At 43.4% G+C, this 16,590-nt stretch overlaps 1 protein-coding gene across 1 annotated transcript in view; it reads right to left on the bottom strand.

Annotated features, from left to right (window-relative positions):
- The window catches only part of DIS3 (DIS3 homolog, exosome endoribonuclease and 3'-5' exoribonuclease), a 37,199-nt gene that overhangs the window by 12,820 nt on the left and 7,789 nt on the right, over positions 1-16,590 (bottom strand). Inside the window, exons 4-15 of the mRNA XM_070751361.1 lie at positions 15,885-15,958; positions 12,122-12,286; positions 11,827-11,997; positions 11,123-11,236; positions 9,155-9,292; positions 8,062-8,208; positions 5,623-5,739; positions 4,577-4,678; positions 4,302-4,366; positions 2,798-2,882; positions 2,116-2,243; positions 659-745 (exon numbers count right to left, since the gene is read on the bottom strand). Of these exons, the coding sequence (XP_070607462.1) occupies positions 659-745; positions 2,116-2,243; positions 2,798-2,882; positions 4,302-4,366; positions 4,577-4,678; positions 5,623-5,739; positions 8,062-8,208; positions 9,155-9,292; positions 11,123-11,236; positions 11,827-11,997; positions 12,122-12,286; positions 15,885-15,958 (1,393 nt within the window). The remainder of the gene's footprint in view (positions 1-658; positions 746-2,115; positions 2,244-2,797; positions 2,883-4,301; positions 4,367-4,576; positions 4,679-5,622; positions 5,740-8,061; positions 8,209-9,154; positions 9,293-11,122; positions 11,237-11,826; positions 11,998-12,121; positions 12,287-15,884; positions 15,959-16,590) is intronic.

Here is a 16,590-nt window from a genome sequence, read left to right as displayed (position 1 = left end):
TTACATATCTATATAAAACCCCTGATTATATAAAAAATCAATCACACCCATATATTGTTTTAGAGACCCATCCAGTTTGGGAAAGACAACCCTTAGATAGCTGCTTGTTCTGTTCAAATTCTTGGCCCTCCAAAACTTTTCAGATTGTCCTGTTCATGGGCAGGAAGACAGAAAAACACAGGGAATGGCTGCCATTTAGCAATTTCATTGAGGCTCCCATTTAAAAGCTTTTCCAGCCATCGTGTCTTATGTCAACGATCTTACGACTAAGTATATCCAATCATGCTGTATGGCTGTAGTAGTATTATCATTGTATTCTAAATGTATGGCTACCTCCAATGATGTTGATACCAGAACAACACAAGTGTTACTACAAGAATCATAAAACTGCTCCTTGGACAATAACCACACATGCAATATTCATTGATACCCTTCCTCTTTCAATACTGAATGGGTTTATCCCAATGGCTGGGCTCATATGTCGTACCATGTTGTAAAATTCACAATGACCTGGTTCACGGCTAACATTAAACCATGTTATTGTGTCTTCAGTGTGCCAGGGCCATCCTGAACATCAGCAAGAAATGGCAACCAAAAGATTTAGAACACAGGAACTTGATCCTCCCCATCCAAAATGGAAAAAAAAGCAGGTACTCACTTGAGCTCCTTCGTCTGAAGATCAATTGGATCGTGGGTTTCACTATCAATGTGGAATCGAACCTCGGGTGAAGAAAGAGTTAAAGCCCTAAAAAGAAGATGAACAAAACAAACATTTTACACACAAATAGATACAGAACTCTACCACTGTTGTGGAATGACTCCACCACCCAATTCTGTAGGATCTATTCCAACAGCCCTCCTTCCTTCAGAGACCTGGATTGTCATGGATCCATTCACAAGTGACCCTCTGCCTTGCCAGGCACTTTTGTGGCCAAACCTCAATATCAGCAAAACAGATCTAGAGATGAGCTCTTGGTTGGCTTCTCCATCTTTTTCAGAAATCCCATTAAGGCCAGACTTTGGCATCATACATCAAATACATGTTTCTCCTTTCAACTGTGAATCCCAGAACATCATCATGGCTGGGCCCATGATACATCTCAAGAGGAATGAACTTATTTCCACTGCTCTAATCACAGTAGAAATGCCCAGAGAGCTCTTAGGAAATTCAGTTCTGCATCTTAAAACCCTACCTTTCCTTTCCTTCCCCTAACCCTTTCCTTTCCTCTTTCTTTCTTTCTTTCCTTTCCCTCCTTTTACTTTCTTTTACCTTCAGTTACTTTCCTCCCTTTTTTCTTTTACTTTCCTCCCCTTTTTTCTCCACCCCTCCTCTCTCCTTTCCCTTCCCTTCCTTTCCTTCCCCTCCTTCTTTTCCTTCCCTTTCATTTCTTCTTCCCCTTCCTTTCCTCCTTTCCCTTTCCTTCCTCTCCTCCTTTCCCTTTCCTTCCTTTCCTCCTTTCCCTTCCCTTCCTTCCCCTCCTTTTCCTTTCCTTCCTCTTCCCTTCCCCCTTTCCTTTTCCTTCCCTTACTTCTTTTACTTTCCTCCCCTTTCTTTCCCCGTCCCTCCCCTATCCTTCTTTCCCTTCCCTTTCTGCTTTCCCTTTCCTTTTCTTCTTTCCCTTCCTTTCCTTCTTTCCCTTCCCCTCTTTTCCTTCTTTCCCTTTCCTTCCCCTTCTTTTCCTTCTCTTAAATTCTTTCCCATTCTTTCCTTTCCACTTCCCTTTCTTCTTCCCTTCCCTTTCCCTTACTTCCTTCCCCTCCTTCTTTTCCTTTCCCTTTCTTTTTTCCCTTTCCTCCTTTCCCTTCCCCTCTTTTCCTTCTTTCCTTCTTTCCCTTTCCTTCCCCTTCTCTTATATTCTTTCCCATCCTTTCCTTCCCTTCCCCCTTCCCTTTCTTCTTTCCTTTCCCTTCCTTCCCCTCCTCTTTTTCCTTTCCTTCCCATTCTCTTCCTTCTTTCCTTTCCTTTCCCTTACTTCCTTCTTTTACTTCCTTTCCTCCCTCCACTTCTCTCCCCTTCCCTCCCCTTCTGCTGGCAAATGCCAGTCAGGTCCCAAAGATTGCAACGTGTCAAGAAAGAAAAACTGTTTTGTGTTATATGCAGCCTGAACTACTTACCCATTTTCTCGCCGACCTTTCTTAAGGATTTTGGCCAACCTGTTCAGCCCACGGAGACTCATGGTAATGTCATCCTTCAGTGTGGCAGAGTCTATTTTCATTTGGGCCTCTGCATAGGTAAGTGAAGCCTTCAAAGAATAAGCAAAGGAAAACAAGGAATACGGGGGAAGGAGGAGAGTCTCCAAAGGAAACTGATTTAAATGTGGAAAAAGTCCAGCATGAGATTTCTGATATCGGCTTGAGACTTCATAGCCCAAGGCTGTTGAATGTATGATTGGAGAAAACAATTTGTGTTATTTGTGTTACACAAATAGGTGTTGCTTTCTTGTCTACCAAAACAATGTTATATCTATGGAACAGAAATTTACTGCTTTTTAAAATAAAAGCAAATGTAAAAGGTCTGACTCATAAAGAACAATGCGTATAAAAAATAACCAAACTTCTTTTCTGGTTCTCCCCTACCACAGCTTAATGATTTCCTTTTGAGTAAAATAATTTCAATTTGTGAAGGGCATTTTCACAGTTTGCAATCTAGATTTGAATGCAGAACATTCTGTATTTTAATGTTATTAATATCCACTTTAATGAATGCCAAGCTCCTTTCAGAGTTGATCAAGAGCCCAACATCAATTTTCTGAGCATCTGAGGTTTTCTAAACAGCCCCAGACGTTTTAAACCCTACCTTGGAATTAATGACACTTTTTGTAAATCTGGTCGCCAAGATTTCAGCGTTCTGGTTCATTTCCCAAATACACGAAAAGGCAAACCTAAGGAAAGGAAGAGAGAGAAAAGAGATAGTGACCAAAAAGGAAAGCACACCGTAAGGTGTTCACTACATTCCCTACTACAATGTCTTCTAACCACCAAGCACTGGTGGGTTTTGGGGCCTCTGGAGGAAAAGCAGCCATCGGGACTGGCCTACACTGTTAACGAAACTGCTTTGAGTTGTAGGGGCAGTACTGAAGGCTCCTTCTGTTAACTGCCGGCTGCCTGCAGTTTGGCAGTTCGAATCTCACTGGCTCAAGGTTCACTCAGACTTCCATCCTTCCAAGGTGGGTAAAATGAGGATCCAAATTGTTGGGGGGAAATAAGCTGTCTGTAAACCGCTTAGCAGGGGCTGAAAAGCACCCTGAAGCGGTACATACTGTATTTTTGGAGTATAAGACGCACCTTTTTCCTCCCTAAAAGAGGCGTGCGTCTTATACTCTGACTGTAGCTTTTTTCCCCCAGCTCTAATTAGCTGCTAACAATCTTCCCAGCTCTTACCTTGCAGTCTCTTTCATTGTTTTTCTCTGCAGAGAATGTTTTCCAAGCCCTAAGTCTTTGCAGGCTTTTTTCATTGCTCTAACTTGCGCCAAATAAGTTTCTTTCCAGCCCTAACCAGGTGCTAACAATGTTCCCAGCTCTTGCCAGCTTGCAAGCCCTTTTATTGTTACTCTCTCCGAATAAAGTTTTTTTTAAAAGCCCTAACCAGAGGATAAAATAATGTACTGGCTAAGGACAATAGCCAGATGAATACCTGATAAGCAGATTCTTTTCTCTATTTTCCTCCCCAAAAACAGGTGCACCTTATATTCCGGTGTATCTTACACTCCGAAAAATACGGTAAGTCTAAGTGTAGTTGCTATTGCTTCTGTTGGCTTTTCTCGGTTAGCTATGCTATGAAACCTTCGACAATACCGAGCAGAGAATTTTAATAGAGCGTGGATGTGTGATAAAGCCAAGACACAGATTTAGTTAAATAAGTATTATTTACATATAAACAAAATATAAACAATTCAAAATATGCACTTAGCAAATACAGAGCAAAACAGAATATAGATAAGAAGCAGAAAGCTAAAATATAATATAGATAAAGCACAAAGCTTATACAATACAGATAAAGCACGCAGCTTCTACAAGCACAGAGCTTAGACACGACTCACTCGTCTCAGGCAAAAGTAAAGTAACAAGGAAGTGACTGGGTAAAATCATGAGCTTTTATAGCTTCAATGACGAAATAGCCTTGAACATTAACTCTTCAAGTAAATGTTAACTCTTTGAGTGCACATTAACCCTTTAAGTACAAGTTTGGTACAATTTACAATATGCAGTTTATAATGGCAATCCCTAACACACATGTACCCTATACTAACAGCTTCCAATCCACAAAAGAATGGGATAATCAACAGCTCTTTGACATTTACCTGTCCACATTGCACCTCAGTGAACATAAGTTGGAACTCAGCAGTTCGGGAACCATATCAATTCTCTGCAAGAAACAGAAAATGGCGTTATGGTTTCTGGACACTTCTAAAACGAGCTGACCAAGTTGGTCATGGCAAGCACAAAAGGTTCGCCAGGCTTCAAACGTAGAACCGCACAGGGAGAACAGAAGCTTTGCCTTCTGGCTTGCTCAAAGAGGTGGGGCAGGAGACCCACGCTGCTAACGAGAGAAGGGAAAGAACTGTCCAAAATTTACCTTTTCACACAGATACACGGTGGTTCCCCTTTTAGCTGATTCTTGGTCCAGAGCATTTCCTGGTCTGATGAAGTGGCTGACATCTGCGATGTGCACGCCAACCTAGAGAGAGAGGGGGGGGGAGAGGGTGTCTTTACCATTTAGGAAAGTTGGCACCTTTCCCCGAATTTCTGACTGAGCATCTTGTGAAGTTATTTTCCTCTGTTATCTTTTCCAACAGGTTTGGTGGCCCAGTGGCTAGAATGCAGAACTGCAGGTGTAACCACTACGCCACCCCAGCTCTAGCGGCACAGTGGTTAGAATATAGTATTGCAGGCTGACTCCGTCCACCACCAGGAGTTCGATCCTTACCAGATTGTTGGAGGCCATAGGCTGATGCTTAGAGAGGACAGTAAAGCACCATGGAGCGGTAAGTCTATTGCTATTGTTACCTGTTAATCTTCAGGAACTACTAAGCTTAACTATGTTTCATTTATTTATTTATTATTATTATTATTATTATTATTATTATTATTATTATTATTATTATTATTTATTTGATTTGTATGCCGCCCCTCTCCGAAGACTCGGGGCGGCTAACAACAATAAAGAAGATAATGTAACAAATCTAATATTAAAAATAATCTTAAAAAACCCCAATTTAAGAGACCAATCATACAAACAAGCATACCATGTATAAATTCTATAAGCCTACGACTTACGTTAGGATACCGGGACGTTTTAGGCCACCCGTCAATAGCCACAATGATTCTTTGCAACAGCAGGGATCACAGCTGTAGGCTTTCTAAAACAGCAGGAAAGCTTACCTTACTGATTGGCTGCTGAGTAATGATAACTTGTATAGGAGTTGTAGGAGGGTTTACTCTCACTCCTAGTTTTAGCCTGTATGTATTGGGTTTGTTTTTATGTGTTTTTATTGCTACAATGAAGTGAGAACTTTTCTACCTTGGAGCTTGTCCAGGATATAATACCCCCACAAAAAAAGAAGGGCTCCATAAAAAGATGAAAACAGAGGGGTCTTTCAAAGACCCGCAGAAATGACTTGCCTCCAAGTTTCCATTTTCCAGCTCCCTGCAGTGCAACGCGTCGTCGATATCGGTACAGCCAGGAGGGTCCACGCTGCAAACACACAGTTGCCTCAAGTCCTCTCTCTGCTTCATATCCTGAAATTTCATTTTCAACAACAGAAGAGAGTGTCTGTAGTGTTAGTTGGTACAGGGTACATGTTTGTTAGGGTTTGCCACTTTAAACGTGTACTGTCACTTTAACTGTTAAATATTCTAGGCTGGTTTGCCATAAGAGGGCGCCAGTACTCCTTCCCTCAAATGACGCTGTGACGCTCATTTCTGCTCAGTCATTTTTACTTTGCCTTGATGGGGGGAGTGTATTTGCTTAGTGCCTATGCTATTGTATTTGCTTAGTGCTTATCATCTTGTATTTGCTTAGTGCTTCTTATGGAATGCTTCTATTTTTTGTCTATATGTAAATAGTACTTATTAAGCATAACTAAGTTTGTATCTTGTTTCTTTGGCTTTATCACTTTGGCTTTAAAAACAATTGCTGCCAACCTGCCTTCCATTGAGGACCTGTATACTGCATGAGTCAAAAAGAGGGCGGGGAAAATATTTACTGACCCCTCACATCCTGGACGCAAATTGTTTCAACTCATACCTTCAAAACGTCACTACAGAGCACTGCACACCAAGACAACTAGACACAAGAATAGTTTTTTCCTGAACACCATCACTCTACTAAACAAATAATTCCCTCAACACTGTCAGACTTTCTACTAAATCTGCACTTCTATTCTACTAGTTTTTCTCATTATTCCTTTCACCCATTTCCTCCCATGTTGACTGTATGACTGTAACTTGTTGCTTATATCCTAAGATTTTCATTAATATTGCTTCTTCATTGCTTATTTGACCCCTATGACAATCATTAAGTGTTGTACCACATGATTCTTGACAAATGTATATTTTATTTTATGTACGCTGAGAGCATATGCACCAAGACAAATTCCTTGTGTGTCCAATCACACTTGGCCAATAAAAATTCTATTCTATTCTATTCTATTCTATTCTATTCTATCACACACCCACGCTCTGTTAAAATTTTCTACTCAGTGTATGTCGAAGGTCTCATAGCCTAGCTATACCGAGACATACCAACAGTGTTTAGGAAAGCTGGCAACTTTCCCCGAATTTCTGACTGCGCATCGTGTGAGAAATGAAAAGGAAGGGAGACTAGTATAGATCTGTTCGGGCTCTTTGGCTCTCTTCAGCTCGACATACCCTTGGCGGGATTTGAACCAGTAGACCTCTGCCTGTTTTTCGACAGAACAACAAACATATATATGTATATACACTGCTCAAAAAAAATCAAGGGAACACTTAAACAACACAATATAACTGCAAGTAAATCAAACTTCTGTGAACTCAAACTGTCCACTTAGGAAGCAACACTGATTGACAATCAATTTCACATGCGGTTGTGCATATTCAACTTTGTAAAGAACAAAGTATTCAATGAGAATATGTCATTCATTCAGATCTAGGATGTGTTCTTTGAGTGTTCCCTTTATTTTTTTTGAGCAGTGTGTGTGTGTATGTATGTACATTTATATATATGAATGTATATATGTGTGTGTATGTATGTATATATGTATATGTATGTATGTATATATGGGTTGGGCCTAGAGGCAAAAAGGAGCTGTGACGTTCCTTCAATATACCTGGGTGATCCGACATAAAAAAACATATAGCCCCTCCCTGGTACAGAGCTGAAGGGATCAGGTCTGGTGGCCTAGAGGTTAATTCTCTGCCTTACAAGGCAGAAGTTGCCGGATCAAATCCCAGTAAGGGTGTGGCTAGCTGATGAGGCCAGAACAAGGCCGAAATGGTGCCATCCTAGTCTCCCTTAATTTTAAAAATTCAGCAAAAAACATGTGATACGTATATAAGTATATGTATACACACAAACACACACTTTAAAAGCCCCAACATTCTTCCAGGGACTGAAAGAAAATTAAAGTAGTTATGTAAACCCTACTCAAAGAGAAAAATGCAACTTAGAACAAACAATTACTGTGGAGCACAACAAAGACAAGAATAAATGAAAATGGTACACCCCCTTTCACCCCACCCAAAGGGTCTTAAGTTAACATGCTGTTCTGCAATTACAATACACAACAACTGCTAACTCTAAGAGGGAGATGCTAAACAGACATAAATTTCATGCTATTGGTAGAAGACATATAAACTAAAAATCAATGGCGCTGAACGATGAATTTCACTTTATTTTGCATGAAGATGGAAGAATAACTATTCTCTATCTAAACATGGGAAATAAAACACATTTCTTCATTCTTACAGACTTCATTTCTTGGGAAAAAACATCGCAGTAGGGCTTGTGATGGAATAAACTTGTAATGGGTGATGCTAAAAGCAGTGGTGGGTTTGCTGGCAAGGAGAATGTGCCCCTACCTCGTCAGTGATGCTCCAGGGCATCTGGGGTAGGAAACTAAGAACCGCTTGAGAAAAGGGCTGATGAGGAACATCGTGTTCAAGTAGCAAGACTTCGGTCTCCGTCTCCTTATCGCCAGCTGCTCCCAAATTCTTTACAAAATGTCCCTAAACCAATGTACAATTTAATCAGTGCAATGGGAAAAAGAAGATTTGGGAGAAAGAAAGAAAAAAAACCCAAACCAGAATAATAAAGACAATTGGCAGAATAGTATTTCTTAAATCTTCTGACAGTTTCCTACTCAAAAAAATTAGCAAGTGTAACAATCGTTAGAGCAAGTGTAAACTTTTGCTTGCCAGCCAAAGCTTCTTCTACTTCCACTTGCAAAGGGTCAAGGTTAACAACCGTGGTGGTGCAGCGGTTAGAATGCAGTATTGTAGGCAAACACTGCCTGCAGCCAAAAGTTTGGTTCTGAACTGGCTCAAAGTCGACCCAGCCTTCCATCCTGGTAAAATAAGAACCCATATTGTTGGGAGGGGGGTGGGGGTGGGGAAATAGGCTGACTCTGTACATTGCTTAGAGAGGGCTGTAATAGCAAATAAGTGCTATTGTGAGGGAGGGAGGGAGGGAAGGAAGGGGGGGAAGGAAGGAGGGAAGGAAGGGGGGAAGGAAGCAAGCAAGGAAGGAAGGAAGGAGGGAAGGAAGGAGGGAAGGAAGGAAGGAAGGAAGGGGGAAGGAAGCAAGGAAGGAAGGAAGGAAAGAAGGAAGGGGGGAAGGAAGGAAGGAAGGAAGGAGGGAAGGAGGGAAGGAAGGTAGGTGGTGAGATTTGAACTGCTGAACTACATCTGAAATAACCTGCAGTGCTGCACTATAACCACTGCGCCACCCCAGCTCTAGCGGCACAGTGATTAGTAGTGACACAGTGGTTAGAATATAGTATTGCAGGCTGACTCCGTCCACCACCACTAGTTCGATCCTTACCAGATTGTTGGAGGCCATAGGCTGATGCTTAGAGAGGGCAGTAAAGCACCATGGAGCGGTAAGTCTATTGCTATTGTTATCTGTTAATCTTCAGCAACTACTAAGCCTAACTATGTTTCATTTATGACTTACATTAGGATACCGGGATGTTTTAGGCCACCCATCAATAGCCACAATGATTCTTTGCCCTTCGAGGACAGAAGCCTGCCTGGTTTCTATCCGAATTCGAGGAATTCTTCGGTCAGCTGGTGTGAATAGATGCCGCCTGGCCTGGCAAGGGAAAAGACCATGGCTTTTATTACAATTAAGAATACAGTCACCAAATCAAAGGTGTAACCATCTTTGTTCCTACTGTCAGAGTTGGAAATGTAGAGTATACCAGTCACTAGACAGTTTTCTTAATAAAGACATTACAGCAGGAGTTCTTTCTTCAGAAGGTTCTTTTACTTCTTCAGTAGTAGTATCAAAAACTATTTATATTACTATTTATGTACTATATTACATGTTGTGGTTCAGCCTGAGGCTGCTCAGGGACCAGCTGTGTCTCTGCTGGCTCCATGCCCGGAGGAGGATGACAGCGCAGAGGAGGGGGCTGAACAGTCGGAGGGGGGAGAGGAAAATCAGGAGTGGGATGAAGGAGAACAGCATGAGAGCCCCGGGGGGGGGGGGGGGGGGGCTCTCCCCAGCCAGTAGCTTGGAGTCATTAGGTGATGACGCACAAGCTGTCATTGACATGAGACAGCGACGTTCAGAGCAACGAAAGGAGCAGTTAAAGAGATATTTTCACCATTGAAGTAGAAACAGCTGGGTTTGGGTGTGGTCCTCATCAGCAGGGTTTAAAAGGCAGGCAAGCCCTTTAAGCCATGTGGAGTGTTATCAGTTTGGAGTTGCGTTATCCTGTCTTGTTTCTCGGCGTCTCTGTTCCTGGCTTGTGGCCCAGCAGCTTTGGAAAATCCGTGGGAGGTGTAGGTCTGCTATCTACAGCTTTGGCTTGGCAGCAAGAATTCTGTATTGCTGCATGGACTTTTGGCCTTCATGATTATATCTGAAGATACAGCATTTTCCTGTTTGTAAGCACATTTTCTGTTACCTGTGTTTTTCTTGAATTTTATAAAACTGCCTTTGCCTTTTACCAGTGTGTCTGGCTTCTCTTTTTGGGTTGGTATTGGCTTCTGGAGTGACCCAGACAGAACAATTACACAACAAACTACAGTGATCCCCCGATCATTGCGAGGGTTCCGTTCCAGGACCCCTAGCAATGATCGGGTTTTAGCGAAGTAGCGCTGCGGAAGTAAAAACACCATCTGCGCATGCGCAGATGGTGTTTTTACTTCCCAGCAGCGAGGAGCCGAAGATTGGGGTTTCCCCCCCGCCCACGCAAACTCTTCGCTGCTGCCGCGCCCGCCGCTCGCCCGCCCTTCGCCCGGCCACCCGCCGTTCGCCTCGCTGCTCGCCCGGCCACCCGGGTTCGTTTGGCTTCGGGACATGCCGGCGGCGACGTTTTAAAACAGCCGCGCGGCTGTTTTAAAACGTCGCCGCCGGCATGTCCCGAAGCCAAACGAACCCGGGTGGCCGGGCGAGCAGCGAGCGAACGGAGGGTGGCCGGGCGAAGGGCGGGCGAGCGGCAAACGGCGGGCGAGCCAGGCGAACGGCGGGTGGCCGGGCGAACGGCGGGCGAGCGGGTGCTGGGGGGGGGCTTCGCCCTCCCGCCAGCAAGAGGGGGAAGACCCAGGGAAGCCGCCCAGCAGCTGATCTGCCCGGCGCCATCTACGCATGCGTGCCCATAGAAAAAAAGGGCGCGCATGCGCAGATGGTGTTTTTACTTCCTGGTTAAAAAATCGCCATATTGCCATTTCGCAATGATCGGGCTCGCAATACCCCGGGGATCACAGTACTATGCTAAACACCTGACTACATTATCACAGCAAACCACGTCAGAACCACACAGATCCATAACAGACCACACCAAAACATACCCATACAAAGGTGTATTACAATATATACAAGTATTGACCAATCAGGTCATAGAACAGATTGCATCATTCTGACTCAGCATTCCCTCTACTTTACAGTAATTAAAGCATTTCTGCTGATACCTACCTCTTTAATGTGTGATTTAGACAGCATGCCACAATAAGGCCTCCAATTTCTTTTGATAATCCCCACAACTTTGCCTGTTGGTCGTAGCATTGCCGTGTTCGCTGAAGTCTTTGGCTAAGGGTTTAAGAACACATAGCTGCAATTGAGAGTCGTGTGGACAAACGGGCAGTCGAATCAGCTACAAGTCTATATCCACGTTCCCCTCTCCAGTTGTAAAAAATGGTATCCCTTGTAACATCTGCACTTCTGTTATTGCTTTTTAGAACGGATGTTGGCTGGCAATGAAATACAACCTTCATTAATGGAAAAACCACTCGTGTCTTCCGCTAAACAGGCTTCAATCGTAGCCTGATTACAACAGAGAAACTTTACAAAATATTTCCCAGCATTTCTCACATAAAGCTGGATTTGGGGATTCCTTCAACCACTGAGGAACCAACCAATCGGCCTACTATGGTAGGAAAGGCAAGAACTCCAGGTTAGCAAGGCTACTGTGACATCATCTGCAACAGTTACATGCATCTGAGAACCCAGGTCAGGGGTCAGCAACCTGCGGCTCTGTAGCCGAATGTGGCTCTTTCATGCCTCTGCTGCAGAGGGTTTAAAGCTGCAGACCCCTGCCCTAGTCTTTGAACACAACCACCAATGCACAATTCCTCTTGCAAGAACGTAAAGGGAAAGCACAGAAGCAAAGAACGCCATACCTCGTTTTGAGCTTCCTCTTCTTTTTCGATATCCTCTTCCTCGTTCTTGGTCTCATCGTCAAGCAGAACCACCGACGATGGAGCAGCCCAGGCGTCCTTGGACAGCAGTTGCACGGCTACGATATCCTCATGCACAGCACGATTTAAGTGCTTAAGCCCTTGTATTATTATCTGAATGGATAGTAAGCGATCAGATTTAGGCACCTACAGCCATACAGAAAGTACCATCACAACTGAGCCTCAAATTTCTGCTGCTTAAGCAGAATTTCACAGCCAATCAATATATCAAACCAACCTCTTTTTCTTCGTCATTGCCATGAATCCAAACTGTTGCTTCCAAGTAATTGTCTCTGCTAGCTCTGAAGGTGCCTTGAAGGTAAAGGCCAGACTTAATGCCCTGCTGCAGTTTGCTGAGCGGGAGATGCTCGGGGAAAAGGGTCTTGCTGCTTTCAATTTCATTCTGTAATATAATTTTAAAGTGAGAATTAGTGAATCGATATTAATTTAAAGTAAGGAAGTCAATTCTATTATAAATACATAAGAAATTAAGACTTAAAAGTATGGATTGGCAACAGTTGTCTTTCTTTTTGAATTTTTTGGTTATAATGCTAAATATGTGGATTTGGTTTTTTTTACCTTTTTATTTTTATTAATTAGGAGAAAGTTATATAAGGATTTTTATTTTTAAAGAAAAATGTATAAGAAGGGGGAGTAGGCCTGATGGTTTATTTAGAATTGTAAGATCATAATGATAAAAAGGGCTATTGCTAACATGTTGTAAGCCGCCCTGAGTCTAAAGAGAAGGGCGGCATAAAAATTGAATAAATAAAATTCAATAAATAAAATTCAATAAATAAATAAATAAATAAATAAATAAATGAAGTTAGTTGGGGGAAAGATCAAAAGCAATGTGAGAAAATATTATTTCACTGAAAGAGTAGTAAATCCTTGGAACAAACTTCCAGCAGACGTGGTTGGTAAATCCACAGTAGCTGAATTTAAACATGCCTGGGATAAAGATATATCCATTGTAAGATAAAATACAGTATAAGGGCAGACTAGATGGACCATGAGGTCTTTTTCTGCCGTCAGTCTTCTATGTTTCTAATAAATAAATAAATAAATGAATGAATGAATGAATGAATGAATGAATAAATAAATAAATATTGAGTTACCAATGTTAAAAAGAAATTCATGGTGAATTTAAAATTAGAGGTCAAGGTTTGGGAGTATGATATGTACCGAAAGTAAATAGTTTGGAACTTGAAATTTATTTTTTGGATTATAGGAGAATCACCCAGAAAGTAATGAACCACAATTTTTTTCTCAGCCTACAGTAATGGTACGAATGCGAAACTTAAGATATACATTATTTGAATTGTCAGGAGTGCATGTGTAAATTTTGCATTTCTTCAGACAGATAGCGTAGCTGCAGCAGGGTTTTGAAATGAAGTCTGTAAGTGATGTATGTTACAAGCAGTGTGTCGTCATTGAATTTCTCACTGCGGAGAAAGAAACTGTTGGGAACATTCACAAACGTTTGTCTACAGTTTATGGAGAATCTGCAGTGGACAGAAGTACAGTTAGTCACTGGGCATAGAGCAGGGGTGGGCAATTAATTTTGCCATGGGGCAGCATAAGAAATTGGGATGGTTTTAGAAGGCCGGACTAATATAATTAACTCAGTTCTATCCAATATTGTAAAGACCCAGACCTTGGCCTGACCTAAACACCCAGACCCACTCTACAGACCCCTAATTGTTTGCTTTACGGCAACACGGTGCATCACAGTCACTGCGCTGGAGTGTTTGCGTGGTTTCTGTGCTCGGCCGCTCTAGGTAGGAGGTCAGGGTCCATTCCAGTGCAAGGATGAAAGAGCTCACCGCGTCTGCCGGAACTCTTCCGGTTCCTGCTTTCTTCATGATTCATCAAGAAAGCAGGACCCGGAAGAGTCCCGGCAGACGCGGTGAGCTCTTTCATCCTCGCACTGGAGCGGGCCCCCACTTCTGCGGACCAGTCACAGATAACAGGCGGGCCAGTCACAGACAGCGGGCGGGCCAGATGCGGCCAGTGGGCCGCCCCTTGCCCAGGTCTGGCATAGAGGTAAGGCCATTAGAAGATGGTTCAGCAGAGCTCCAAGACTTTGTGACTAGAACAAGGAATGGTACTAACAGGGCATACACGCCCTTGTGTCTTGCTGGAGGAAGGCCATAGAGTGGGTCAGAGATTATGTGGAAAAATAGGGAGTGTAGAAGAAACATAATTCTTTCTTTTGTGTAAGTTTCATTGTGTTCAATAAATAATTGTTGAAGAAAAAAAGTGTGGCGCATTACTTTCTGGGCGACCCTCGCATATGACTGACTAACGAAATACTGTTTTTATTGTAACATGAATAGAAGGTATTTTACAATGTACTGAAAGGAAGAGGGAGATTGTGATCCCACTATATAGAGCGCTGGTGAGACCACATTTGGAATAGTGATCCCCCGATTATCGCGAGGGTTCCGTTCCAAGACCCCTCGCGATAATCGATAACTCGCGATGTAGCGGCACGGAAGTAAAAACACCATCTGCGCATGCGCGCCCCTTTTTCCATGGCCGCACATGCGCAGATGGTGGAGTTTGCCGCACATGCGCAGATGGCCGCACATGCGCAGATGGCGGCGGGGAAGACCCTTCGGCCGCCCAACAGCTGATCTGCTCCGCAGCGCGGCAGCAGCAAGGAGCCGAAGATGGGGTTTCCCCGTTGCCCAGGCAACGGGGAAACCCCATCTTCGGCTCCTCGCTGCTGCCGCACTGCGGAGCAGATCAGCTGTTGGGCAGCCGAAGGAACCTTCCCTGGGTCTTCCCACCGCCCAGGCAAAGGGGAAACCCCAAGATCGCTTGCCGCTTGCCCGTTTGCCCGCCCGCCTGGCTGCTCGCTTGCCGCTTGCCCGTTCGCGCGCCCGCCTGGCTGCTTGCTTGCCGCTTGCCCGTTCGCCCGCCCGCCTGGCTGCTCGCTTGCCGCTTGCCCGTCACCCGCTCGCCCGGCCGCTCGCTTGCCGCTTGCCCGTTCGCCCGCCCGTCCGGCTGCTCGCTTGCCGCTCGAGAGCAAGAGGGGGAGAGATAGAGAAAGAGAGAGAAGGAAAGAAAGAGATGAGAGAGGGAGGAAGAGAGTGTGAGAGAGGAAGAAGCAAGATAGAGAAAGAGAGAAAGAAAGATGAGAAAGGAAGGGAGTGACGTCATCGGGTGGAAAAATCGCGATATAGCCTTTCGCAATGATCGGGATCGCGAAACTCGGGGGATCACTGTACTGTGTTCAGTTCTGGAGACCTCACCTACAAAAAGTTATCGACAAAATTGAACGGGTCCAAAGACAGGCTACAAGAACGGTGGAAGGTCTTAAGCATAAAACGTATCAGGAAAGACTTAATGAACTCAATCTGTATAGTCTGGAGGGCAGAAGGGAAAGGGGGGACATGATCGAAACATTTAAATATGTTAAAGGGTTAAATAAGGTTCAGGAGGGAAGTGTTTTTAATAGGAAAGTGAACAGAAGAACAAGGGGGCACAATCTGAGGTTAGTTGAGGGAAAGATCAGAAGCAACGTGAGAAAATATTATTTGACTGAAAGAGTAGAAGATGCTTGGAACAAACTTCCAGGAGACGTGGTTGGTAAATCCACAGTAACTGAATTTAAACATGCCTGGGATAAACACATATCCATCCCAAGATAAAATACAGGAAATAGTATAAGGGCAGACTAGATGGATCAATCTTCTATGTGTCTATCTTTCTATGAAAAAGTTAGTATGGAAGTAAAAATAAAAAATTTATACCCGGAAAAAAACATTCATTCTGTTAAGAGAGATTTGTGCACAAAATGTCCCTTGCAGCATTGCAACTAATAAATGCATTTCAGGCCTGCATTTTAGCCCCTCAGACTGTAGGCCGTATTCAGCTGCTATCTTTCAACACGGGAGCAGGAAAGATGGGCTTTTCAGCCTCCTTATATGGACCCGGACCCCATTGCCAAAATTTAGGAGAACAAAAATTAACACTGGAAGTTCAAAACATACCTCTTCTTCATTCAGGCAGGCAAGCCGATCCATAAGCTCGGGATGGCCACTTAGGCTCTTTATGTATTCTTCGCCTAAAAAAAAGCCCAAAATTTGCATTTTGAGAAATCTAGAGAGATTTTCAGCCATCCAGGTCGTGGTTGTTCCAAAGGTCCCTTTTTTTCCAGTAGGCAACTAGACTTCCTTATTTTTTCCTTTGAAGACGTATCGCTTCTCAACCGAGCGTCTTCACCTTTGACGCCACAGCAGTCTGCAAGGAATATAAATCCTTCCATTCTCCCACTGTCCTGTCAAAGCTGAAGAAGCTTCATGGATGAGAAGTAAAACGTCTTCAAAGGGAAAAAAACAAGAAAGTACAACTGGCTTCTGGAAAGAAAAAAAAAAGCATTTTTGAGTTACTTCGTTTATTTTATTTTGTTTATTTATTTAAGATATTTCTATGCCGCTCAACTCCCGAAGGACTCTGGGCGGCTTCCAACATATAAACATAATTATAAAACAGTAAAAACAGATTCTAAAACAATTAATAACCCCAATTAAAATACACACACTTAACCTAACATAATCCCAGGCCTGCCGGAACAGCCAGGTTTTACAGCTTTGCGGAAAGCTGGCGAGGTGGGGAAAACATGAATCTCCGCAGGCATTTGGTTCTATAGGGTTGGGGCCACAACAGAGAAGGCTCCCCCCTGGGGACCCGTCAGCC

The sequence above is a fragment of the Erythrolamprus reginae genome, chromosome 4, assembly GCF_031021105.1.
Source record: "Erythrolamprus reginae isolate rEryReg1 chromosome 4, rEryReg1.hap1, whole genome shotgun sequence".
Lineage (NCBI taxonomy): Eukaryota > Metazoa > Chordata > Lepidosauria > Squamata > Dipsadidae > Erythrolamprus > Erythrolamprus reginae.
Note: the sequence above shows the minus strand (reverse complement) of the source record. Positions and strands in the feature narration are given on the sequence as shown.